The sequence below is a fragment of the Osmerus eperlanus genome, chromosome 19 (genome assembly GCF_963692335.1).
Source record: "Osmerus eperlanus chromosome 19, fOsmEpe2.1, whole genome shotgun sequence".
Lineage (NCBI taxonomy): Eukaryota > Metazoa > Chordata > Actinopteri > Osmeriformes > Osmeridae > Osmerus > Osmerus eperlanus.
This window is the reverse complement of record NC_085036.1, coordinates 12,212,361-12,239,993: the sequence shown is the minus strand read 5'-3', so window position 1 is coordinate 12,239,993 and position 27,633 is coordinate 12,212,361. Positions and strand designations below refer to the sequence as shown.

At 44.7% G+C, this 27,633-nt stretch overlaps 3 protein-coding genes across 4 annotated transcripts; all 3 read left to right on the top strand.

Annotated features, from left to right (window-relative positions):
• Positions 1-130: 130 nt before the first annotated feature.
• On the top strand, positions 131-13,987 carry ehd1b (EH-domain containing 1b). The gene is made up of 5 exons (XM_062485196.1): positions 131-955; positions 4,417-4,514; positions 11,269-11,681; positions 11,895-12,059; positions 12,276-13,987. Exons 1-5 carry the CDS (start codon positions 558-560, stop codon positions 12,795-12,797), a joined length of 1,596 nt encoding a protein of 531 aa, XP_062341180.1. The 5' UTR covers positions 131-557; the 3' UTR covers positions 12,798-13,987.
• A 205-nt stretch (positions 13,988-14,192) lies between these two features.
• Positions 14,193-19,672, top strand: adssl (adenylosuccinate synthase, like). Its single transcript, XM_062485864.1, has 13 exons — positions 14,193-14,475; positions 15,077-15,179; positions 15,508-15,576; positions 15,747-15,797; positions 15,914-15,980; positions 16,343-16,450; positions 16,732-16,813; positions 17,283-17,409; positions 17,555-17,709; positions 18,031-18,155; positions 18,360-18,457; positions 19,222-19,371; positions 19,548-19,672. The coding sequence occupies exons 1-13, from the start codon at positions 14,248-14,250 to the stop codon at positions 19,598-19,600; spliced, it is 1,416 nt and encodes a 471-aa protein (XP_062341848.1). The 5' UTR covers positions 14,193-14,247; the 3' UTR covers positions 19,601-19,672.
• A 1,326-nt stretch (positions 19,673-20,998) lies between these two features.
• stx5al (syntaxin 5A, like) lies at positions 20,999-25,938 on the top strand. 2 transcript variants are annotated; one of them, XM_062485771.1, is made up of 11 exons: positions 20,999-21,061; positions 21,795-22,023; positions 22,170-22,240; positions 22,342-22,397; positions 22,487-22,557; positions 22,843-22,959; positions 23,052-23,108; positions 23,279-23,354; positions 23,796-23,896; positions 24,198-24,319; positions 24,569-25,938. In XM_062485771.1, exons 2-11 carry the CDS (start codon positions 21,814-21,816, stop codon positions 24,726-24,728), a joined length of 1,041 nt encoding a protein of 346 aa, XP_062341755.1. In that variant the 5' UTR covers positions 20,999-21,061; positions 21,795-21,813; the 3' UTR covers positions 24,729-25,938. The 2 variants fall into 2 exon arrangements, with proteins under 2 accessions (XP_062341755.1, XP_062341754.1); XM_062485770.1 differs by having other exon boundaries at positions 21,031-21,102.
• Positions 25,939-27,633: the final 1,695 nt, after the last annotated feature.

Sequence of the window (27,633 nt, the reverse complement as noted above, 5' to 3'; positions counted from 1 at the left end):
TATTACACCCATATACATTATTACCCTTTCCCGTATTTCATATTCATAAGGTACTTGCCATTCTTTTGACAGATTGGATCTTGTCGCCATCTGACGGCGAAATCGTGTAGAGGGGAGGGATGCGAGAAGCTTGAGGTGGTGTCAATCCGCTGTAAAAAGAATTCCCCTTGCTTCCCCAGCCTGCTTTTTTAGCCGAGGAGATTGTAGTTGCCTAGACTCTTCTGTAACGTTATCTACACAATTTTCTTACAAGCCGCGTGTAGCTAGGCTGTCCATTGCTATAGTAATAAGCCTGTGAATTTCTTGTCAATTCCAGTTCGAGAACACGTTGTCAGTTATCTCTCAATGGGACAGTGAGCTTTAGAACCCACATTAACCGTTAGCGTAGCTAGCTGAATCCAGCAGACTTCAAGACTTGTCAGTGCAGAGCGACGTCTAGAAACTAGACATTTGGCGACAACGGACTGCAGCAGAGATAGCTATAGTCAGCTGTTAACCTATACCAACAATTTGGCTTAAGTTTATTCTACAAGACAGGTTCTGCAAATTTGGGAGTCATGTTCAGCTGGTCAAATAAAGATGGCAAGAAAGATCCAGAACTATTTCAAACTGTGTCCGATGGATTGAGGCGACTCTACAGGAACAAACTATTCCCCCTTGAAGATGCCTACCGCTTCCACGACTTCCATTCACCGGCCTTGGAAGACGCCGACTTTGACAATAAGCCCATGGTGCTTTTAGTTGGTCAGTATTCGACTGGTAAAACTACATTCATCCGGCATTTAATGGAGCAAGATTTCCCCGGAATGCGAATTGGGCCCGAACCGACAACCGACTCATTCATAGCCGTTATGCATGGAGAGCAAGACGGGCTAATCCCAGGCAACGCTCTTGTGGTTGACCCAAAGAAACCTTTCAGAAAACTTAATGCTTTTGGAAATGCTTTTCTAAACAGGTAAAGAGTTTGTCATATTAAGCTAAACTCATAAAATGTTTCTTTTATACTGGAAATGTTCCATAATTCTCACGCTTGATACCGTAAAGAGCTGAGCCCAGTGAAAGCAACAAAATATTTAATTTGAGGCTAGCTGAAGCTAGCCATTACACTAGTAACAACGCAATTTATCTCTCTCCACAAATAGCGGATTTACGTTCACTTTCTGGGCGCCCTGCTTTGTAACTTCAGTTCTTAAAGAAGGTTTGCCAATGTAACATTTATTTTGGTGTCATGCAAACCTCGCCTTTACTTCTTCCAGTGACTTCTTTTCATTCATTGACTACATAGCCCTGTGTAACAGGGGAGTGGCTCGGCTTGCGCTTTAACTTTCAGCAGATTCCTAGCCCTCTCCCTTGTGTTTCGCCTGCCTTGACTTTGCTGCCGCCAACAAATACAAAAGTGAAATAACCACACTACTATTTCAGTTGCTTATTTGTGGTTGTGTATTTCGCAGTTGGATTTCCATCTCCTTGACAGTCTCCAGACGTTGTAAATGGGTGTGGCATAGTTTATGCGCCTCTGATTACTGAGGGTCATAGGCTAGTAGCGGTACAGACGAAGTCGTTTTCTAATCATGATTAGGCCTGTTTCCAAGACACTCAAAACTTGTAAAGAAAGTTGTTGTTATGTAATCTTGGTGTTATTATGCGGTGCCAGATAAAAGCACTATAGATGTAAGTGCAGAAAGATCTCTTGTCCCCTGCAACTAAAGATTGAGCAGATTTGAGGGCAAGTCGTTTTTATGGCTCTTGGATTCAATTAATCGTTACTTGAAGCAGCTCACAACTCCACTACCTCTCAAACAACTTTGCGGTTAACAGACTGCAGAATATATAATAGGTCAGACCCAGCAAAGATATAGCCTATTCACCTTGAAAGAGGTTTCTGGATGCATGGTCTTAAAAATATATATTTTCAAATCTTCAGCACGCATCAGCACAGAGTGAGTGTAGGGTTTATGGGAATCGCAGTGTTATTAAGCGATTTTGATAACCAGTGTGCTTTTAGCGTAGGCCATTGGCCACTGCATCCTGTTTTACCTACTGGACTACATTTTGAATGCTTTGGGTTGCTGTGAGACACTATTATAATGCAGCAGTAGGCTTTGAGAATCAGCCAATTCTGAGAAATGGTCGGGATTCACATGTTACTGTGGTCTTGGAAGTAATGATGTCTAGACAGGTGAAAAAGCAAAACAGGAATGTGCTGTTTGTGGCAAGTTGTGACTTGCGTGACTGTCATCACATGACAGTTTTGTGCTTCAGTTTGATTTCTCCTTGGTGACTTAAGCTAACACATTCTGACAGTCATATGAGGAATGGGGCCCACTGTACTAAAAGTTCTCCCAGGCATGAGAGGGTGGATTGGGTAGAGGTACGGTTGATGGGAAGGCCATGAGGCCTAGTAATGACCACCTGACAGTCATGCTTGGTTGTCGAGTCACTAGAGTTTTCGACAGTGTCAAAAGAAAGGCACCTGTCTTCATGGTTCTCTGTGTGTGGTGCTGCCTCTAGATCCTAGACCTGCAAACAAGGCCACTGGCAGACTCTAAATCAAAAGTAGACCTGTGACATTTATAGAGGGTAAACCAGTAGCTGAAAAGCCTGAGTCAGGTCTTCATTTCTACCTTGGCAGGAGCAACTAGGAAACTGACTTTGCTCTTTTTCCTCCTCCTACGGGAGAAAAACAAGAGCTAGGAATGGTTCTTCCACCCTATATCATTCCTGACCCATTACCGTTGTTCCTAGGCTATCTGTCTCAGCCCTCCCTGTGTTCTACCTGTCACTAACCCCCTCCCATACATTAGCAGTCCAGTCAGGGTGTGGGCTAGGTTGGAGTGCCTCAGTGCCTCTCTGTGCTGTCTCTGTGTGAGACTGAGCAGCTGTGCTATGCACTAACTAAAAGATGCAGAACACATGTCAGTTGGCAAACACACCAGCGAGGGAAACGCCAGGAATTCAGGATGAGAGTAAATGTGCTTTAAAGGGGGGAGGGGGGGGGGGGGAGGAGGGGGGGCTTGGAGGAAGAGGCAGGGGAAAAACTGAGGGAATCACCCATGGTGTAGATTCTGGGAGCTTCCCACGGGTCTGCTGAGAGCTGATACTGAGGATAACGTTCTGTGTGTGAGGGCAGCTGGTAAAAATGCAGTAGAATTGGGGAATGGGAGGGGGTCATGAATAATGCTGTAGGATCGGATGGTGGAAAGAGTGAGGTAAGAGCTGACAGATAAGAACACTGCCAAAAACAAGAGAATATCTGCCCATCACTCATTATTTTGCCATTACTTCAGCCTAAAGTCATTTATTTAGTTTTAGGACGCAGGAGTAGTGAGGTCTTGTATAGTAGAGTATATATAAGCAGTTTTAGTTTGTATGGTTGATTGATTCGTAATTTTTTGTAGTAGTTTAGTGGTTTGAGATTTGGTTGTTGTTGCACTGTGTCTGGTTAAATGGACTACAGTTCCTTGGCACTTACCACTGAAATACTATTATAACCATGCACTTCTGGCTCTTGACTGTCTTCTGGACTGCCTATACGCTCTGTTTGTAGGTCACTTTGGATAGAAAGCATCTGCTAAATGAATAAAATGTTAAATATAAGCAATGGTGCCCCAGTGAGGGGGAGAAGGTCTACTGCTCTGACGTGGATGGAAACACGTCTCCCTCAAGCTCACTGTTTTTAAATGGAGGAATCCTGTGTTGAGGCGTCACCTTCTGTTTCTGAGGGACGGTTTTGGGTGTTTGGTAGCTGGCCAGCTACCACTTAGAAGTGGGTTTGTTTAGGCAAGAAACTCTTGTATTCAAGGGGTTTATGGCAAACGAAGAGGATGGGAAGTCTGGATTGAGTGTTGGATTGAGTGCGTGTAGGGTGGTCTGTGGCTCAATTGGAGGGTCTCCAGAAACAATAAAGACGGATCTATTTTTAGAAGAGACAGCACTTCTCATCTATTGTCTCAAGACCACATGTGAGGATGTAGGTTCACTTCAAAGACAAACTGCTTCGAACAGATGTCAATTTGAAAGATCAAAACATGTTGTGTTCATCAGAGTCCAAGGCTTTTGGCAGTTACTTCATCTTTTATAAATAATCTTTCATTGCTGATTGGAATGTATTGGACCAAGAAAAACGCATTCAAACGCTTTGGGCTGTTGCACTCGTAAACACAAAGTAAACCGTCTTAGTACATTTATCTATGTAGTGCAGAGGGAGCAGGTCGGTCATGAGTGAATGTTTTAATCCCCTTTAAAGGTTTTAGTGAACGTATAGAACAAATGGAGAATGTATTTAGTGAGTGGACGATGTATGTGTGTATGGTTAATGCAAGGTGATGCCAAAGAAGAATTTCCATCCTGGATGGACAATAAAGTTGTACTTGATTGCGTGGTTTGTTGATGTTGAGCTGTGTGGTCCTCTGGCAGGTTCGTGTGCGCCCAGATGCCCAACCCAGTCCTGGAGAGCATCAGCATCATCGACACACCAGGAATCCTGTCTGGAGAAAAGCAAAGGATCAGCAGAGGTGCGTGTTTGAAAAGGGGATTTTAAACTGTAAATAAATAAAACATTTGTATTCATTTAGCAGACACTTTAAGCCAAAGCGAGCTGCAGGGGGTTGGGGGGGGGATTTGGACCTGAGACCTCTTGATCTCTAGGTAAATCCTGTAAGCCAAACAGTGTGTGTGTGGAGATCAGGGTCCTACCACTGTCAAGGTGAATGAATGAAAGTGTTTGAGAATGTACGTGTTTTTTGCACAACTTCTAAGACCACACCTTCCAAGAGTGCTATCACTGAATCTCTTCCTTGACTTACTTCCCATTTTCCAGGTCCTTTGTTTTAGGATTTTAATCTTTGTAACTTTGCCCTAGTGTATGCTTTTAGAGGCTAGTGTTTCCAGTCATGCAAGGGACATCTATACCTATGGTGTCCAGTGTTTCCCCTACCATTATATTAGGTAAGTTAATTTTGTAAAAAAAAAATATATATATAATTTATGTTCTTTTTTTTAACATTTTTAATATAGCGCCAGATCACAAAATAAGTCATTTAAGGTTACCTTTCCTATAAAACAGCTATAGCTTGCTCTTTTATTAAACAAACTAAATTGCCTTATGTTTTTTATCTTATTTACACAACGGCATGTCATATCTGTCTCTACATGGTCGCCCCCCCCGCCCCCCCCCCCCCCCCAAGCTGTAAACCTAGGGGAAACACTGGTGTCTCTGAGAATGTGGACCATGCTTCAGACACACCCAGAGTGAAGCCGGAGAAATGCATTGAATTCCCTTCATTACCATGGCATTACAACGCACATATTTTAAGCCGTCCTGTTTACATTACTGCATAACAATATCCCCCTGAGAATCATCTGTACCAGAAGACCACCACTTCACAACACGGGCCTGATCCAACCCTTAAGTTATGTCAGAGAAGTTTTTTGTACATGATGTTTTCGTTTGAGGTGATCGGTGTCAAGATGCGGTACCTTCCTGTCGTGTGTGTGCGTCTGTGTGTGTGTGTGTGTCTGCGTGCGCGCGTGCGTGCGTGTGCGTGTGTGTCTGTGTGTGTGTGTGTGTGCGCGTGTGTGTGTGCGTGTGTGTGCGTGCGCGCGTGTGCGCGTGTGTGTGCGTGTGCGTGTGTGCGTGTCAAACCTCGGAACCTTTGTATCCTTTCGCCCTTGCCTGGTGTGATGGCTGTGAGAGACCCCTCTCTGAGATTGATGACCTGAGAGAGGAAGAGCAGCAGGGGCCAGGAAACAGTCGCCCCACCAGGGAGGGGGCTGGGGGCAGGGGGGCTGCATGTCAGACGTTGGCTCCTGTAACGGATAGCTGGCAGGGTGGTTCAGACAGGAAATGACGGTGGTTGGTGACTGACGTGGTCGAGTGGTGTCTTTATCAGGTGACTGACTGCTACAGTTTTCTGTTCAATAGAATGGGATCAGGGTGTTTATCTGTAGTCAGATCTACAGAAATACCTGTTCTTACCGTTCACTCCCAATTCAAATGTTCTTCCAAATCTGCCTTCGGCTTTCGGAAGTCTCTAGAACAGGATATGTTTAGCGGGTGTCAGCGATCAAGGTTAGAAATTCCTAGAGAGTCACTCTGACCTTTAACCCTGTCTGAGTGTTCTGCTAAGAAGTGTGGGAGTTGTGTACAGTTAGTGCTTATGGCTGTGGAAACATAAAAGAAAATGTAAAAAATGATCACCATAAGTTGAACAGATCGTCAGCAAAGACTGTTGCCCTCTGGAGAGGTCAGGGAAGATAGGGAGGCAGAAGGAGGCCCTGGGTAGGGGCCAGGCATCCATCTTCAGCCCTGCGCGGCCTTGACACGGCCACGCAACTCCTCACCCTGGTGCGAGTATTTCCTCCACGTTCCTTCCATAGCAGGGCAGTGGACGCTTCCGTTGATAGGTGAGGTGTGAGGCTGTGATTGGCTCAGGGTCACCTCAGGGTGTACATACCTGAGGGGGAGATCAAGCACAACACGGTTCCTGATCTCCTGTATGATATCAGAACCACCTCAGGCCTTTTCACTCCACGTAGCTCGGAGGGATAGTTCAGTGGTAGAGCATCTGACTGCAGATCAAGAGGTCGCAGGTTCGAATCCCCCTCTGTTTGTCTTCCAAGCCATTGTCTAAATCAGTAGACATCTGTTGTTGTCGCCTCATTATTTGACAATCACTGTTCCAGGCACAGGCTTTGGAGCACAATTCTAGTGATGGAGAGAGGGGAGTTGGGGTGAGTGTTGAAAGACAGGCAAGGCCTCCTGGTAAGAGAGGCAAATGGTCGTCCTTGAACCACGACCTTGGTAGCAGCGGCATACAGCCTGTCTGTGTGTTGACTAGAGCTCCTCAGATGTTTGCTTCAGCCCGGGGGCTGGAGAGATCGAAGATCTTTTAAAAACTCCAGAGGAAGTCTCTGTGTGTGGACATGTACTTCTCTCAAGTGTTTACCAAGCACTTTAGTCTGTGGGTGTGGTTGAGGCTATTATTGGACGTGACAACTGGTCTTTTGTGCACTTACCGAGGAGAATATTGAATTCTCTCAGGCTGATGTTCGCTTTCTCAGCCACGGGGTGAACGTACAGCTTCTTTCCCCTTCTCCGGTGACTGCGATGCTGGACATGCCTAGACCTGGATACATGGATCAGGTAAGTACAGTTAGTGGCAGAGCTGACTGTGTTCTGATTGGTGGCCAGAAGGTTTCATGTTGAAGGCAGGGCCTGATTCAGAAGACAATGCCCTGCTGTTGCAGTAGTTAAACAGCATTGGAAAATGTGAGGTGGTCCATGTAGTTTCCTCGAGCTTGTCTCCCTATAGCTCACATGCTTTGCACGTATGCACACACACACACAGGAAAGCCACACCAGGGTCAGTGAAGGGTCAATGCACTTCTCCATTGTCCTGTGGCAGAGGAATGGAACATACCAATTGATGGCTGTCAGTCTTCCCCTCACCATCAGCTGAACCCATCTGTCCCCCCTCCACGCACACCTATATACACCTGGATATATCCAGAGTGGGGCTCGGGGAACAGCATGTGTGTCGTTCGTTAAATGGGACAGATCCTCCTGATTCAGTTGTGACTGGACTGTGTTCGAGTGTCCTGGCACAGCCCTGGCAAGGGTGGTTAATAATCTCCCCAAGTCTTCTGACTGTGTCTGTCCAATCCCCTCAACTCACTGACTGCTTAGCCTGGTTACAGCTCTGTTAATCATAATACCAACCCCTGGTAAAGAATGGAAAATAATCTGACGACAGCCTTGGTTATGCTCGTCCTTCTCCCTAGGCCTAGATTTAATCACAACTTGAGTCAGATGGCTGAGTGGTTAGGGAATCGGGATATTAATCAGAAGGTTGCCGGCTCGATTCTGGCTGAGACGAATGACGTTGTGTCCTTGGGGAAGGCCCTACTTGCCTCGGGGGGAATGTCCCTGTACATTTACATTTAGTCATTTAGCAGACGCTCTTATCCAGAGCGACTTACAGTAAGTACAGGGACATTCCCCCGAGGCAAGTAGGGTGAAGTGCCTTGCCCAAGGACACAACATCAGTTGGCATGACCGGGAATCGAACTGGCAACCTTCGGATTACTAGCCCGATTCCCTCACCGTTCAGCCAACAGACTCCCGTCGGTACAGATAAGAGCGTCTGCTAAATGACTAAATGTAAATGTTGTATGATGTCATTACAGAGCCCATGTCCTAGACATAAAAAGGGGAGGTACTGCACTTCTTGTTTGAGAAGCTGTGAAGTTTGGGTTCTGAAGTGTTCTGCAGTGCCTCACACAGTGGTAACTTGACCTGTACGAAAGGTAATCTCTGTCCTTCTCCGGTCACTCTAGCGGAACCGGCGAGGTCCACTTGGAGAGGGAGCGTTCATTATTTACTGTATACAAGCTCAAGGTCTTTAGTGACTGTAGGCTTTCACCAAGGTGTCAGGTTTCACTTTCTGATACTCAGACAATTCCTGGAAAATTACAAACTAATAAAGAGGCTACTGTGTCTGCTTTCATGTTGGATGAGCTGAGGGTGCAATATGTGACCGCTGAAATACTGTTGGAACGATGCACTTCTGATCCTTGATCTGCTGTACTTCTTATAGACAGGATTTGTATGTGGCGTGGAGTAAAAAATGGCTGCCAAATGAATAAAATGTAAAAAACACATGTATCTCGGCCTTTATCTCAGTGTTACCCGTGCTTCTATCTTATTTCTACATGTGCTTCTGTGTGTGTATGAGGGAGAATAAGGAAGACTGGGGGTAAACGGTGTGTGTGTGTGTGTGATGGCTTGAGGTCTTAACTGTCAGTGCCTGGGAGGGCTGACGTTTGTTTAATGTAGCGCTGTGACTGCTCATGTAACGGAGGGTTCGACTGGCAAAGACTGGCAGGTTGCGTCACTGCTCTAGACAAACACACACATAATGTAAGGATCCAAACCAAGCTGTGGATCGGTTTGCTAACTGACAAAGTATGTCCCTTTATCACCGTATCCACACTGCAGTGGCACCTTCACAACCTCTACCTCCTGCTGAAATGTATTTGTTTGAATAAAACGAGGCCAGCCCAGGTTTTGACCTATGGCTGCAATGTCAGGAAGGAGATCGCGTAGTGGAAGAGAAGGATGTGGGTGGTGGAGGGCTCGCTGATAGCCTCTCTGGGCTCATGTAGGTGCCTGGGTTTACTGCTCTGGTGTTTTAACTTCATACATTCAAACGGTTAATACCTAACCCAAGCTGATGGAATGTGCAGACAAGGCTGCCGGTCATGGTATGGGCTGGGGGGTAGAGGGACTGTGTTTGTAGTAAACTGGGCCTGATGTGGACACAGAGCAGCCGTTGGGACAGCTGAGCAGGTCTATTTCTGAGCCCTCCGCTGGCTGGTTTCAGATTTCTAATCTGTGCTTTCGTACAGGTTTAAAAAGCTGTGTCACTTACTGGCTGTCGTTCTGCAAGACATGGGGCTCTGAGCCTGGCGCTTTCTCACGTCACGCAGTGAAACAGAGATGGAGGAGGCCTGCCACACATCCTCCTGTTTAATCACGTTATTCTCGACGAGGATTGTCATGTTGTCAGTGGAACATGATATCTGTGTGAATTCAGTGTGCGGGATAGTTCCTCACGGGGAATGTAGAGGGGGGAAATGTGTTAGGAAAGAACACAGGGTGAACTGAGCCACTGGAAAAACACGGTACAAAACACTGTGTGTGTGCGTGTGCGTGTGTGTGTGTGCCAGGCTCTCTGCTTCATCAGGTCACTGCCTCAAACGTGTTGTGTAAGCGGGGGATCGTTTTGAGGCGTGACAACGATTACACAATGTATCGAAAAGAGGGGATTGGTTTGCTGTGCTGTTTCATCTTTCCTAGATTGGATAAGGCTGTGTCCTTTTACGAGCGCTTCCTCTGAACGCGCTGGCTGATAAGAGGAGCTGGTGCGGCAGGACTTTGCCAGGTCACGCCTCCGCTGGATCGGTCCAGGGTTCACGCTTCCTGCTGACGTTGACAAAACGCCACACAGACCGAGGACAAAACCTTCCTGTCTTTCATTAGGAGACATCCTCTCCTGTCTAGGACACACCAGGATCACTAATGCAGCCCAGAGTGGGACTGAAAACCTCCATCTCTCTGGCTGGCTTCATGTTATGGATCATCTCAGTGATTTATTAACGATCGGTCACGAGGCGGACAGGAAAGACGGGTTATCATAAGCACGCAGACGTTATCATTAGGTAGACAGTGTTCAGTTGGAGTCATTAACTGTTGCTGTTGTCATTTAAATAACTCTTCAAGAATGTCTGCTTTGCCGCGTCATTATTGTTTACGTGTGAACTCTAACAGATCTCTGAGTACCAATAAATGTTCCCTCTGCCCCTGGTCTCACTGTACTTCCTCAGCTCATTTGAAAATCAGTGGACGTTTATATTGCAGTCCCCCCTGCCCCCTCCCCCCAAAGGGAATAAACTGAACTACTGCGATTGTCTGGCCACCGTCTGGGCCCCCCCCTTATTGGTGTCACAGAGTCAGATACGCTCTCAGCACAGAATTAAAAAGATAAATTGCTACTGGAAACAGTGGTGGGGAAGAGGTCTCTGAGTGAGCCCAGTGTCTACGCTTCACGATTTATTGCGCCCGAGGCTCTTTCCTGTTTGTCATTCCGGAGGGGGATGCGTGTCGGGAGTGGTGGAAGGACACACCAGCCCTGGACAGGGCAGGGAAAGGGCTGCGCTCTGAACACTGCAGTTCCAAGTCACCATTCGGAAAACACAATCTACTAGTACACGATTGATTTCCTTTTAATGGATGGAAAATGCAGTTGTTTTGGGCCTGTGTCTCGATGATGAAATGCTCTTTTAATGTTAAACCTGAAAGAAATGGGGTGTATTCACTGCCCTGCTCTGAGCCTGGTGTGTTCTCTGCAGCCAGGATCGTGTCACTGTCACACTCGGGGGTGCAGGAGACTACGGAGGAGAGTCTTATTTAGTTTGAAGTTTTCCTGGAACAGGAAACGCACGCTTTGTTTCTCTCATTGTGAAATGTACCTTTGGGTAGATCTGTAGGTGTGTGTGTGTGTGTGTCGGTGGTGGGTGGGAGACAATGGAGACAGGATGGGAGGTGGGGGGGGCACACTGCCATCTGAGTTGATGTATCTGCTCTTACAGAGAGAAAGAACCCGCCTGACCAACAAAAAAAACTGGATTTATGTATGATACAAAATTGCCATCCACTCTTGGTAAGATCCTTGAGATGACCAGGCCCTTCCTCCTGTTTCCTGGCAGGTTATGACTTTGCCGCGGTGCTGGAGTGGTTCGCCGAGCGCGTGGACCGCATCATCCTGCTCTTCGACGCCCACAAGCTGGACATCTCCGACGAGTTCTCAGAGGTGATCCGCGCCCTGAAAAACCACGAGGACAAAATGCGCGTTGTCCTCAACAAGGCGGACCAGATCGGCACGCAGCAGCTCATGAGGGTGTACGGCGCCCTCATGTGGTCGCTGGGCAAAATCGTCAACACCCCGGAGGTGATCCGGGTGTACATCGGCTCCTTCTGGGCCCAGCCCCTCCTGGTGGCTGACAACAGGAAGCTGTTTGAGGCGGAGGAGCAGGATCTGTTCAGGGACATCCAGGGGCTCCCTCGCAACGCTGCTCTGAGGAAGCTCAACGACCTCATCAAGCGTGCCCGTCTTGCCAAGGTGAGGTGGAGTGCACCGGTGTTTTAGCACAGGAATGTCCTGCCTGTTAACAATCGCTGGTATTTCTGTCACTTCGTTCACTTGAAAGAAGCCAAAGATCAATTTAAATATGGAATAGAACTGTAACAGAAACGTAATATGTATTCAGTGTAGCAACTAGAAAATGTATTTAATAATTGATGTATTTCATCATTTCTCCTCGCCTCCCTCTAGGTCCATGCCTACATCATCAGCTCTCTGAAGAAGGAAATGCCCAACATGTTTGGGAAGGAGAACAAGAAGAAGGAGTTAATCGCCAACCTGGGAGAAATCTACCTGAAGATTGAGAAGGAACATCAGATTTCACCTGGAGACTTCCCCAAACTGGCTAAGATGCAGGTACGATACAACCACCTCCATCTTGTTTGTCGACTTGATACTGTTAGAACGATGCACTTCTGATCCCTGATCTTCTGCTGTACTTTCTCCACGCACTATTTGTACGTTGCTTTGGATAAAAGCGTCTGCTAAATGACGATGATGTAAACAAAGCCTATCCCTGATCCATCCCTAACTTCATGGCCCTGATCCCTGTCTCTTCACCCTTGTCAACAGGAGATCCTGGGAGGCCAGGACTTCAGTAAGTTCCAGGTCATGAAGCCCAAGCTGCTGGAGTCCGTAGAGGACATGCTGGCCAACGACATTGCAAAGCTCATGACTCTGGTCCGCCAGGAGGAGGCTGCCATGCCCAGCCAGTCCGTCCAGGGAGGCGCCTTCGAGGGCACCATGAACGGACCCTTCGGCCATGGCTACGGTGAGGGCGCGGGCGAGGGCATCGACGAGCTGGAGTGGGTGGTGGCCCGGGACAAACCCACCTACGATGAGATCTTCTACACCCTCTCTCCGGTCAACGGCAAGGTGTCTGGAGCCATGGCCAAAAAAGAGATGGTGAAGTCCAAACTGCCCAACACTGTTCTCGGAAAGATCTGGAAGCTGGCCGACGTGGACAAGGACGGTTTCTTGGATGACGATGAGTTCGCCCTGGCAAACCACCTGATCAAGGTGAAGCTCGAGGGTCACGAGCTTCCGACTGACCTCCCAGAACACCTTGTGCCTCCCTCCAAAAGGGGACTGTAGACGGGGGCCGTGTCTCAGATGGAAGTATATGTAGGAGGGATCTAGATGGGGGCGGTAATAGGGAAGAGTCAGGGGGGAAGGATGGGAGGAGTTAAAAGGGACTATGAAATGAAACGGGCGACAGATGTTGTTTTGTAAAGGGTAGGTTGTGAAAACTGGGCAGCGTGAAGTTACGGGGTTGAGAGGTAAAGGAATAGATTAGAGATTAACTATATGACCATTAGCGTAGTAGTCCATTTACAGATGCAAATGGTAGAGAATAATACGCATTTACTCATTAATGACTGAAAAACCTGATCCTCATGGCTATATTCCTAATTTTGTTTAACATTAGGCCATCAACACTCACTTTAAATCAATCATTAGATATTTAATATTACACATTTCTGACATTAATTTAGTCAACAGGATCCTGGCCAGTTACAACTATAGATGGAAGGATTTTCCTACATGGCACAGTTATATTACTCCAATAGAGGTGACTATTGAAAAGGATGGGGTGTTTATTTTGCATTTATGGTGGAGACATGTTATTTAATCAGTTTCAAAAATAAGTCACAACTTGGGTCTGGATGATTGTCACCAACCAAAACCGTGAACACTGGCTCTTTTTGAATGAAAACAAGACACTCAAGCGCAAGGCCACACACCCTTCTGTTTGTGTTCTGTTGTGGTTCCCAACATGCCACTACTTTTCACAATAGAGGGAGATTATCCTACAGAGAGAACCATTGTTAACCCTTGAATGATACTGTGACATAGGGGGGGATGGGATGAAATTATTTTAGACTTTAGTACCTTTCTGACTTACCTAACCACAGGTTCTTTGTTTTATTAAACCTTTGCCTGAAGTTGCCTTCTGAAGCCATTGATATGTTATAATGCCACTATAACATTTGTGTAGTGTATTGCTTTGTCAAGCTGTAATATCCTAGGCATAGGGGGAGTGTTGCAGACAATGTACAATGGAATAGGATGACATTTGGAAGAGAAGTTCTGCACCCTCCAAATACCACTTCAGTGTTCATGGGTCGCATTGTATGAACACCATTAACATCTTTGGTCAGCCTTAATACCAAAATTGTTGGAGTACTGTGTGTAGGTGTGCCTCAACTACTTTACAGTCCTCTCAAATGTTCATATGTACATTGTTTTTGGTCTATTTTGAAATAAAAGTGTATTATAATGTGCGTCGGATGTTGTACATTTATTCAGTGTCGTGTAAAAGAAATGGTGTGTATGTCATAGATTTATTTTACATAGATTTGAGATAACTGCAACTGTCTCCATATACATGTTTGCAGTATTTTCGTGCTGTCAATGACGTCACTAACTAGGCTATCCATTTTTAAATCTGATCTGGGGTCCGTTGTTGCTAGGCTACTTCCTCTGCGAAACCGCGCGAGTTGATCTTCCGGTAGGCCACACGGAAGAAAGAAAGGCAGGCAGCATGGCAGCGGCAGACAGCACAGTGTCTAATGGACAAAAAACGGATTCTCTTAACGGCGAGCCTGCTATCAAAAGATCACGGGAGAGTGCACAGGTTGAGTCGCTGCGGATACCGAAAGAACCTCGTAATAAAGTTACGGTGGTTCTCGGGGCTCAATGGGGTGATGAGGGAAAGGGGAAAGTGGTTGACCTGCTAGCCATGGATGCGGACATTGTATGCAGGTGCCAGGTAAGGTTATGTCAGCTCTCATTAACGAGCGAATCGAAAAAGTAATTTGTTGTTAGCAATGTAGATCAGATTTGTTTAAGATAATAATTTTGTTTTCAGGAGTTAATATTTGATTTTGAGTCTCAAAAGTGGCTAGCTTACGCTGGGATGCAACATGCTATCGTGTAGCCAGCAGCAAGCCCACGAATTCACTGTTCAGTCATGCCGCCGAGCTACTGAGCAGGTTTAAATATCTAAAGCAGCTAGGTAGCTATGGCTATCCAGTTACCTCGATAATAACCTGACCGGAAGTTGGCTTGTTGAACAACTGACTGACTGCAAACGTTTGACCTCTTTTGTGACATTGCGCGCTTTCTGCCCATTCGCCCATGGTCTGATCAATTCCAACAACAGCCACATAATGTTTGTTTTCTAGGTATTAAAGCGAGTTAACTAGCTAGATAGTGGGACGCAATCACCTTTACCCAGTTGACGCTGCCGAGCATCACTTTATTCCGTTGTCCAGTAACTTTTAGGGGTCCAGTGACTGTCATTGATTAAACATATGTAATGAGTGATTTTGTGGTTGTGGCCGATCCTATCTTCATGCTTATTTTTACAGGGGGGCAACAATGCAGGACATACAGTTGTTGTGGACTCAGTGGAATATGATTTTCACTTGCTGCCCAGCGGAGTACTGAACAAAAAGGCTGTATCGTTCATTGGTGAGTCAGGCGTTTCATACACAATTTGAATGTTGACATTTCCATTCGTTTATTTATTCCCTAGTTTGTGCATATTTACTGAGGAAACTAGATTAGTTGTTCTATTGAGTTTTGTAAACAAAGACAACACGTAGTACTTAAGATGTTGTTGTTGTTACACTCCTATCAGCAGAGTTGTGCAATATTGCAGTTTAGATGAAGCTACTGTTGTCTGGAAAAACAGACCAATCCTTGGCTGATAAACATTGAAATACTGTTAGAACTTTGCACTTCTGGTCTTTGATTATCTGCTACATCTTAAATTAATACATGCATATGTAACCCTCAGGTAACGGAGTTGTAATACACCTGCCTGGGCTTTTTGAGGAAGCTGAAAAAAACTCCAAGAAAGGCAAAGGTGAGCAGAGATCTTTGAGGCTGTTTGAAATCGCAGGGAGAAAATTACTGGAACAACAACTGTTACGTTGTTGACCAGAGCCATGTCTCAATTTCACTGTTCAGGTGACACGTCACTCTGTATATTTGATAAACAAAAGACGATATCACTTTGCGTGTGTCCTGTTTCAGGTCTTCAGGGATGGGAGGACAGGTTAAAGATTTCCGACCGAGCTCACATCGGTAGGTTGTGTTAGTGGGTTCTTTGTTGAAGTATCTGGTCTACAAGAACGTTTCAGTGATGTTCTTTTAAAAATCGATTAATGTACTTATTGTTTTTCCTTTCGTGCGGTCTTTAGTGTTTAACTTCCACCAAGCTGTAGATGGCATCCAGGAACAGCAAAGACAGCTCCAGGCAGGAAAGAAGTGAGTGACCAAACTGTACTGTCACAGGGTTTCCCGCAGAAAATGTTAGTTGGGTGGGGTTTGGGGGGGGGGGCTAGTTTGTGCGATAGACTAATGCGTTCTGCAGAGAAGAGAGGCTGGCGTTGGTCACGGATTGGAATGCAAGGGAGAAAACAGGACAACGGCGGATATCAAAACCAAAAAAAGGTTGCCTTAACTGAAAAGTGCTGCGGGAAAACCCTGAGTCACGATAGCTTCTTCCTCAATTCAACAACGGCCGCTAACATTCAGCCGAGAGTCAATCTTGATCTAATGGGGAACCATAAATTAATGTAAACGATTTACCTGCTCTTTTAATGTTCTCACGCTGGTTTCTTCTCCAGTTTGGGAACCACCAAAAAGGGCATCGGTCCGGCCTACTCCTCCAAAGCTGCTCGCAATGGGCTGCGTGTCTGTGACCTTGTGTCCGATTTCACGGTGTTCGAGGAAAAGTGAGTGTTACATAGTAAGCCCTTAAACAACAAGAACCAGGATGCTTACCGTGTATATTTGAAGAAAGCTGTACCAAGACACAGTTAGTACAATTTGTACATATTTATTATAATGGGTGCCTGGCCTGTTGAGACACCTTTTGCAGGCACGTCCTTGAATACACAAGACTGTCGGAAAGTTGTTTACCTCAGGACTTGATTAAACTTGACTAAACTAGACGGGAGCTTTGTTTTCATCATTAACAACTCCATATCCCTTTTCCCTTTTTTTTTTCTTCCAGGTTCCGTGTGTTGGCAGACCATTTTCTTAGCATGTACCCAAACCTCAACGTTGATATTGACAGTGAGCTTCAACAGCTAAAGGTGAGCACAACAGAATGCAGTGAATAAAGTAATGCAGCTAGTACGCTCCAATGACCAAGCCCCATCCTAAACGCAATTGTGGAGGTATTACATTTAGTAATTTAGCAGACGCTCTTATCCAGAGCGTATTAGAAGGGTGTGGCAATCCCTTCTACTACTTCTCTTCTCTGTCTTACCAACTGACTTTCCTCCTAGTATAATGAATTAACTTTTTAAAAACATTCCTTCTACAAGTACTGATGTCATTGGATTAGTGCAGTGGTTCTCAATCCTGGTCCTCGGGAACCCCTGCCCTGCATGTTTTAAATATTTCCCTGCTCCAACACACCTGATTCAAATAAATGGGCCTGATAATGACCCATTAATTTGAATCAGGTGTGTTTGAGGAGGGAAAAAAACATGCAGGGCAGGGGGTCCCGAGGACCAGGATTGGGGCTCTGTGGTTGCTGACCGCCTCTGCCTTTGCCAGGACTATGCTGAAAGGTTGCGCCCCCTGGTGACCGACGGGGTGTACTTCATGCACAAGTCCCTAACCGGGCCCAGCAAGAAGATCCTGGTAGAGGGAGCCAATGCAGCCCTGCTGGACATAGACTTTGGTAAATGACGATGGGTCTGGGATGTACATTGTCAAAGGATAACAGATACAGTTGTTTTTTTTATATCAAAGTCATTTTCGAAGTGCAAAACTTATAGATCGAATTGCTCATCGATAAACAAAACAAACGTTTGTGTTCGTGGCAGGGACGTACCCCTTCGTGACGTCATCCAACTGCACAGTTGGGGGGGTGTGCACCGGCCTGGGCGTGCCCCCCTCCTACGTGGGGAGAGTGTATGGCGTGGTCAAGGCCTACACCACCCGAGTGGGCGTAGGAGCTTTCCCCACCGAACAGGATAACGTGAGTGGAGACGAACAGGCCAGCAACCCTGGCCTGTTCATCTTTATTTTTCACTGCACATTTGATAATAATAATATTAAGACTTTATTTATATAGCACATTTCATACAATAATTGCATCTCAAAGTGCTTTACATAAAAACAATATTGTAAGTAATAAAACCCTTCTGAACACAGGCCGCAGTCTTTGCAGTAAACAAGAACAATTTCAGACCTTTTGCAGAGCAGTCCAGAACCTATGTTGATACATGAAACACTTTGTGTTTGACACTGATGTGTGTGTGTGTGTGTGTGTGTGTGTGTGTGCGTGTGCGTGGTCCAGGAGACAGGATCCCTGCTGCAAAGCAGGGGGAGGGAGGTGGGTGTGACCACAGGCAGAAAGAGGCGATGTGGTTGGCTGGATCTGATTCTGGTCAGATACGCTCACATGGTGAACGGCTTCACTGCGTAAGGATCTTTTATTAACTCTTTTATTATAATTTTTTATAATAGTTATTTGGTTTTCTTTCTTTTCTGAACTTCTGCTGCATTTTCTTTTGTAACCTTATTCCGACCCACTGTATTGGTCCCTTGTTCTTTGATGGTACTGTCAATCTGAAGTTGCAGCTGGTTGTATTGTAATACTTCACAACCGTTGATCTTCTCTCCCAGTATTGCTCTGACCAAGCTGGACATCCTGGACACGCTGCCCGAGATCAAAGTAGGCGTGGCCTACACTGTTGACGACCAGCCTCTTCCTAGTTTCCCTGGTAAGCACAGCCTACTCCACCAATCCTCTCATTCATGCTTCTGTCAGTAAACACAGTCTTTTGGACCAGTCGTCTCATTACCTTGACCAGGGGATGGGTGTAGTTCAGGGGATGGGTGTAGTTCAGGGAATGGGTGTAGTTCAATGGGAGGAGCTCAGATCAGGAGGTCCAGATTCCTCCTCTTGTGGCTTCGGGGTAACAGCTCTGCTAACATTATGCTTTAGCTACATTACGTTAAGCTTGCTCACAGAAGCAAGTGAACGAGAACTGGTCAGAAAGCTTGGATGTGATGTCGCCTTGTTCTCAGAAGCACCGTGGGCTATTTCTTTCTCCTCCTGGTTTATCCTCATCTCCTGTGTACATTTAGTCATTTAGCAGACGCTCTTATTTACAGTTACATTTAGTCATTTAGCAGCATTTACAGTAAGTACAGGGACATTCCCCCGAGGCAAGTAGGGTGAAGTGCCTTGCCCAAGGACACAACGTCAGTTGGCATGACCGGGAATCGAACTGGCAACCTTCGGATTACTAGCCCGATTACCTCACCGCTCAGCCAACTGACTCCACACATTTAGTCATTTAGCAGACGCTCTTATCCAGAATGACTTACAGTAAGTACAGGGACATTCCCCATGAGGCAAGTAGGGTGAAGTGCCTTGCCCAAGGACACAACGTCATTTGACATGGCCGGAATCTAACCGGCAACCTTCTGATTTAATAGCCCGATTCCCTAACCGCTCAGCCATTTTGACCCCCTTTTATAGCCAACATGGACGTGTTGACGCGGGTGTCGGTGCAGTACGAGACCCTGCCGGGCTGGTGCTGCAGCACGGAGGAGGTGAGGAGCTTTGAGGGGCTGCCCTCCCAGGCTCAGAGCTACATCAACTTCATCGAGGAGTTCCTCCAGGTGCCAGGTGAGTGAGAGAGAACTGAAAGTTGCCGAGCAACCAGGCCCGTCTCCACACGCCAAGCAACTTCTGTCTGTGTTCTGGAGTCTCGTCGGTGTTTTGGTGAGCCGGGATGAGGTCGTTGAACCGACCTTGTGTGTTTGGTGGTTCTTGACGGTCGTGTGCTTCTGTTCTGGTTTCAGTGAAGTGGGTCGGAGTGGGAAAGTCCAGGGAGAGCATGATCAAGCTGTTCTGATTGGCTCTGGGTTCAGGAACTAGCGATTTGCTCAAACTGCTTGGAACATGAAGGACCGAACCCAGCGTGGATTTTCAAAAAAAAACATCTGTCCTTAGATAACCATCACCAGCAAAGTTGTGTGTGGAATGTTTAGAGTGCCGTTTATGGTCCAATTTAAATATACCATATTTGTAACCTGCATTCCATATCTCTTTTTCCCCCTAATGGGGCATGTTAAGAGCTAAATTGGCTCTGTTTTTGAGATGATATATCATTGTAGCTTATGTAAGGCAGTGGGTATGATGCACTGGGAATTTTCTGACCTCGCAAGAGTTACTCTTGTTTTTGAAATTATAGACAACATTTTGGTCGCAGCTTAAAAATGCAGTCTTTTATGTTTCAATGAAGCAGTCCCAGGTGTTTGCAGTTGTGTGTAGATCTGGAGTATATCACAACCAAAAATAATCCACTGCGTTGCTTTTTGAGGAAAAACACAGTGGATCATGTTTGATCATTGTTTAAAGGGATACAAAGTTAAATGCACCTCGTCAGGACTGGCGTCGATATTTCCCAATGATTTCTATAACTTGCAAATAGCTTCTAATATGATTATACAACTGCATGATTTTTGTTTTGTTTCAAATGTTCTAGTTTTAGATCTTAAATGGCCTCACAATGTCGATTTTATTCCCCCACAAATGTTGCTTACCTTGACATGCAGAATCGGTTCCACTTGATTTGAGGTGCTTTGATGGACGTTGTTGTGGTAAAAAAGTTTTTGGGGCAAGGTTGATGATGCAAAAGGGATCATGTCTTAAAGCCTCAGTTTAATATTGGATCAAGGATGTTTAGTGCACAAAAACACATTGACCTGTGTTTAAAACAATTCAACTTAAAAATATATAAATAATTTGGAGTGGTCTTCCACATAGTCAATGTATATAGGCTTCATATACACTACTGTTGTCTAACATTCCATCATTGTGTCAATAAATAAAAAAATTAAAAAACTTACTCAGCTGTTACAAATATATAAATTAAAAAAACGTTGGCCATCTATTGTCGAAGTCTTCACTTAATTAACACCAAACTTTTAAGGCATGCAAGTTTATTTTTATAGCACATTTCAACAACAAGGCAATTCAAAGTGCTTCACATAAAACCATTAAAAGCATCAAAACAATGCAAAAGAAAACAAGATTTAAAAACAATTAAGAACATTCAATAGCAATTAAATCTCATGCTGATGCTATTACACTGTGGACATAATTCAAGATCCCTACTACACTGAGACTACACAAGCAGACGTTGTTATCTAAAGTAAATTATGAAAGTTTTGTAAGTCTGTACAGCGGATAATCAATTGGTTTATTTAATAATGGTCTGTCTAGGCTTCTGTACAATCAATGTCTCTTTATAAAGGGGACGTGGCGCTGACGTCAGCGCTTCGAGGAAGTGCCCGGATTTCAACATAAAGAGGTGAGCAAATTGAGAAGCGAAAGACGAAGTACTTTGTAACGGTAAGGGATATTTGACTCAAACTTTCATAAACTAAATGAGGAGGAAAGTGTCCCGTGAGTTTTGATGTGTAATTTATTTGTCGCATGACAAATACTAGCTAGGTAGTAACTTGAAGTAGCCTAAAAGCTAGCTACAGTAGCCTACTTGTTAACTCTACAATATTAGACAAGTCCAGGTTAGCATGCTACTGCTACCAGTAACTATCAACAAGAGAGGCTGATACACCAACGTTTACCATCTCGATGTCAGCTGTTACTATTTGATAGTTAGAGCTAGCTAGCTCTAGCCGTCGTTTCCATTCTAACTTGTCATTCTGACCCGTTGCAAATGTATAGAGCTACCTGTACAGTACTAGACTAGCTACTGTACTGTACAATGATTAGGGTTAGCTTTAATGAATAGCTTGGAACAAGATACACACTCTTAACTAAGGCTGGAACAAGATTATAATATCAACTGTAGTATGTCGTTAAACATGAGTAATTTAAAACTGACTTTAAGACATTGAACGTAAGACTAAAGTCAACCTGGGACGGTTTATGTCTTATCTGCGTTATCACATAACCAAGCGTATGTTGATGTTATGTAATCGGAACATACAAGATGATCAAGTCTTTTTAAAAGACGGCGCGCTGGTTTGTGTCCGCGTCAGCCACACTCCCAAGTCATCCTACACAATGTTCTCCAACAGGTGATGTGTCTGAGCACTCATGAACACGCGACGGCGCCACGGTCCTAGGAGTCAGGAAGGGGTCTACCAAGGACCTTCCCAGACACAGCCGCCCCTGGTGCAGACTCCAGACGGACTGTCTACTTCAGCGCCGTCTCCTCCGGTCCCATTGATGGACATCAGCAACATGTCTGGGAGAGATCGCACCAACGAGTTCCAGTCAGTTTGCCGGTCTCTTCAATCACGACAGGTGAGACCAGGGGAACCAGTTCTGTCTTTAGCTATGATACTGAATTGCCTTACTGCTATCAGTTTCAAACTGTCAAGTTCAGGAACTATAGATTTTGATTGAACATCGCGGATATTAGTTCTTACTTCTTGTTCTTTTTTCCCCAGAATGGAGTCCAGGCCAATAAACCAGCCCTCAGCGCAATCAGACAACGCAGTGACTTCACCCTCATGGCTAAGTTAGTAACTAGCAGTATTTACCCATGTTACTACTCCTGCTCTCCTGTTTACAGGAACTTTGTCCCTGTTTACATTTTTTTTGGGGTACTTTTCTCAACAGGAGAATCGGGAGAGACTTGAGTAACACTTTTTCCAAATTGGAAAAGCTTACTATACGTAAGGATACAAACTGTTTTGTGTTTCATTTTCTGTCTTCTAAATCGCATGTACGATGTTATGGATATTTTAACATTCCGTTCACACAGTTGCCAAAAGGAAATCCCTCTTTGACGACAAGGCTGTGGAGATTGAGGAGTTGACCTACATTGTTAAACAGGTTGGGAGAAACACATTTATAGGGGAAAGGCATTGTATTTGCATTGGCACATAGAATATGAATCTCATCTTGCAGTTGCAATAGGTTTGGATGAACATATGTATTGTGGCGTTGATTACAAGTGTCACAAAGGTGTTGTATACAAGTATCCTTGCCTAGAGTGCAGTCTATTGCTTCCAAGTCGCTATATCGATGGTCATTTCATTAATAAAGTTAAGAATTTCCTTCTGGATTTATAATGTTTTAGATGATCTTAATTGACATGTTGTGTGTTTCTCTTCACAGGACATTAACAGTCTGAATAAACAGATAGCACAACTACAGGGGCTAGTTCGATCAAGACAGAGTCAAAATGGTCAACATCTACAGACACACTCCAACACCGTGGTGGTCTCCCTCCAGGTTAGGCCCTAGTTAGGACACCAGCACATCTCCTCTCTATAAGAGAAACCACCGTTGTCGCCCAACTGAAAATGCTTTTTTTTCCATTTCAGTCAAAACTGGCGATGATGTCTAATGACTTCAAATCGGTGCTGGAGGTCAGGACTGAGGTAGGACTAGACCTCCATACACACCTTATACACAGTACACTGCATACTAATGTGATAGTAATGTGGAAACTCAAATATATAAATGTGTAATTTGAAACCCTTATTATTCCTTTGTCTTGTTGTCTCAACTGCGTTATGTTCCTCCTTCCGATGACTGTGTTCCCCCGCAGAACCTGAAGGAGCAGAGAACCAGACGAGAACGGTTCTCCCAAGCCCCTGCCTCGTCCCCTAACGCCAACAACTTTGGTGAGAGGAAAAACCACCGTCATGAAAGTAGCATCATGTATAGGGAGTCAGGTGGCTGAGCGGTGAGGGAATCGGGCCAGTAATCATAAGGTTGCCGGTTTGATTCCTGTCTGTGCAAAATGACGTTGTGTCCTTGGGCAAGGCACTTCACCCTACTTGCCTCGGGGGGAATGTCCCTGTACTTACTGTAAGTCGCTCTGGATAAGAGCGTCTGCTAAATGACTAAATGTAAATGTATGGAAATAACGTATGTATTCATCTAGCAGATGCTTTTCTCCAAAGCAACTTGAATCGGTGACCTCTTGATCTTCAGTTCAATGCTCTACATCTGAGCTACATATATCCCCCTATGTTCAGTTGCTGTGCTGATTGATTGCAAGGTATTTCTAACCTCACTATGATCTGTGTTTTTTTGCCCGTGACACGCCCACCCTCCTGTAGGTAACTCTGTCCTGATGCAGGACGACTCGAAGTCGTCTGCTGATGTTGCTATAAACATGGACGGACGTGCGAGCCAGCAGCTGCAGCTAGTGAACGACCAGGTATTACCTCAGCACATTTACATTTAGTCATGACCCCTCATGATTTAGTCTGACCCCGCTCAGCACATCTCTTTGAATGGTCTCACCTTGCCAGCCTTCATTTTTAAACATTTCACAACTACTTCAGTTTCCACATTGCGAACATATTGCATCACATCTTAGATGTTAAATCAATATACAGATAGTTAATAAATTGTTGTGTGTATATAGCCGCTGATCGATGACACAGTAAATCATTCTTGGCTTAAATTTCATTGTGTATTAAAGCGCGCTCTGTAATCTAAATAATGTGTTTGCTCAGGACTCTTACATCCAGAGCCGGGCGGACACGATGCAGAACATCGAGAGCACCATTGTGGAGCTGGGCTCCATCTTCCAGCAGCTGGCCCACATGGTGAAGGAGCAGGAGGAGACAGTGCACAGGTGGGGGGAGGGGAGGGGAGGGATGAGTGCATGTGGGTAGATGGTTGGGATGCCGGTGATGGATGGAGGGATGAGATGAAGCTGATGAAGTGGAAAGGAGCCTGGAGAACAATGGAAACGATCCTAAAAGTTTGGGCCCATACAGTTTTTGTGCTGGCTGGGAACAGGGGGGGGGGGCTTGTGGTCAAGGTAGAGATTTGGGTTCAGTGTTCGGTCCTCATCTGTGTGTCTCTTCTCCGCGTCCTGCAGGATTGACGCCAACGTGGAGGACACCCAGATGAACGTGGAGGGCGCCCACACCGAGATCCTCAAATACTTTCAGTCCGTCTCCTCAAACCGCTGGCTCCTTGTCAAGATCTTCCTCGTCCTCGTCATCTTCTTCATCGTCTTTGTTGTCTTCCTCGCCTAGGGGGGACGCCCCGGTCGGAGGAGTGTGGGGGGTGGAAGTGGGGGGGTTGTCTTTGAGTCAATAGTGGGAAGTGGACTAGAAAAGGGAGGGATGTGTTTAGAGTGAAAAACTTGAGATAAGAGGTTCTATCTCGTCTTTCTCAGGTTTCAAAATCTCTCACCCTTTTGGTTTATACGAGGTGAAATCAAACACTTTGTGAACCAGGGATGTCATCTTAAGATGGATCGATGTACGCAGGAAAGGATATGAAGTAAACTGTGTTCGCCCAGTATAATGATTACACATATATAAAGGCACTATTTCAGTTAGACGTAAACTCTATCTCGCGCCTACTTTGTAGAAAACATTCCTTTTTCTTGAAAGTCACGGTTAATCCAAAGAGGACATGGTCACAGAGAGAAAGACAGGTCTTGTTCTGTGTGGCCTTACTGCTGTCCTGACTCCATTCTGGGGATTCTTTCCTATTAAGCACCTCACTGCCGTCTGTGTTTGTGTGTGGAGTGGGTCAAGGGCCCAAGTGAATCATGTGAATAACCTTTGACCTCCGGTCTCTGCTCTCATGGTTGGAAGAGCTGATTGGCCATGTTTTGGTAATTGTTCACCACCTCACAAGTCTGAACATGCAAGAATCTCACACTCATCGTGTCAGTCGAACTTGGTTGTCATGTTAATGAATCGCGAGCCAAGTGTTTCGGTTTTTTTCTCATGAAGACTTAAAAAGACATCATGTTTTTATCTTGTGCTGCTTTACTTGTCAAACTACGGGTACTGTCAGTACTGCTTTTACAATACAGCTGTTGTCTAATGTAAAATACTAATTTTCTTTTTATTGTAATTGTGTTAATTCATGGTTTGGACTTTTGAGTGGTAGTAGACATATTTTTCTGTCAAACTCATTTACTCAAAAAATTCATATGGACAATTTTAAGTGTTTTAATCTCTTTAAACACTTAACACTTATTTCCTCAACGATTGGCACTCATGGAAGAACAAAAAACATTTTGAAAACAAGCTGAAGTAGAACCCCAAATGTAGAGCAATGATATGTTCAACTAGCTTGTACTTTTAGTGCCACTTGTCAAGAAAGAGTTTTTGTGCTAAAGGAAACATTTAGATGCAGCTTACATAGAACTGTCTTCTCTGCTTTCATGTAAAAAGTGCAAATAATATAAAGAGAAATAAATAAGATTGAAACTTCAATTTTTCACTGTGATTTGTAAGAATGTTCTGTCAAACACGTTTTCTTTCTTTCTGTCCAGTTTTTGACACAGAATATAACGTCTCCCAGGTTCAAAACCCACCCCCTGCTTTGGAGGAACACGTTTGTGTAAATCTCGTTTGTACTTTGATCGCAGGCACTGTTTGTGTACGAACTCATCAGTAGATACACAGAAAATATACCTGAAGATTATTTGTAATGGGAATGATTCTAGTCCTCCATTGGTACATTTACAAAGAAATTCACACGAGTTTTGGACAGATCGGTCGTTATTTCAACAACAAAATACATGTATAAAGAAATGTTCCATGAATCTATATTGATTCTTACAACAAGGAGAAAAATCTTACCTTGAAAATGTCCAAATGATACAAGATCTACCAATGACCAAGTTAACTATGAGATGGCAACAATGACAGCGCTTTCCCTCACAGCAGGACAGCTTCAGATCCAGGTAGAGTGACTGGAGTCTGTCCGCGTGGCCTGAATTCTAATCTGCTATTAATACCAGTCTGAGAGAGCATTTTCCTGACTGGATCAGCCCTTCTCTATCCCTCAGACATCTTAACGTGCTTCAATACCGTTGGTAAATAACGTCTGCAGTCTAAACCCAGGAGTATTTATATTTTATACAGGAATTAATAGTTTTTTGTTATTATTATTATTTTAGATGTGATCAGTCTACAATATTTAGCCAAATGACTGAAAGCACGTACAAAATGGTCAGATGATTGTTTTGTCATGAGAGTAATACAGTTCTATCTCCCAAAATGTGAAAGATGGAATTCCAATCATTGGAAATCCAGTCATAACTCTTCCAGAAAAAATAACGTTTTATATCTTAAATATGTCTGTATATTGAACACCCTATTACAGTACAACTCAAGCACATTTTGTATCTTGGTGCTGTCAGGTCAGCTCCCTCTCTTTCTTTAAAAGCTTTTCCGAACCAGCTGTTATTAAATTAATGTGGAAAGGAAGTTTTTGTGAATCGATTCAAGGTGTAAGTGTGCGCTGGATGTTGTCAGGTGTCTTGCTGTCTGGTCTGGTTGATTTCCTGCCACGACTCCATGTCTTTTCGTGGTAAGTCAACAATTATAATTTAAATATTTCTTTTTTAGAATGACCTGAAATCCTCTCTGAAATCTCAGTAATAATGACAATAACGTTTTATTGTCAATACAAGTTTTATTATAAGTTTGTGTCGGTGATCTCATGCCATACAAAACACAGTAACAGCAATTCATACTAGAAATCCAGAGGATTCACACCAAATGCTTCTTGTTTTTTGTTGTTTTCAGTGTGGGTTTTTTTCTTTGTTTTTTGCAAAGCCCTCCTTCAACTAAATGGGCTTAAAATTGCCGACGTTGGCAAACTAATCAATTTCATCGGCTGAGAAGCTCATGCATCATCAGAAATTGCAGAAAAGAGGTTTAGAGGAAGAAGGCCCTAATGTGCTCGGGATGGAGATATTCATCCACCTCATCTTAATTTCACTCCCCTCTCTTTCCTTGTTTTTTACTCCCTCCCCACCACCCCTTCTCCATTCCTTCTTTTGCTCATGTAATTGCTGCTAAACATGCAACTCATTCAATCAGTTCTCTGTAGATGTTTCAGCCCAGTCCTTTTCCTTGCTTCCAGGGCCCTCTCCATGCGTTTCACCTCTCGCCGCTCATCACTTCTCTC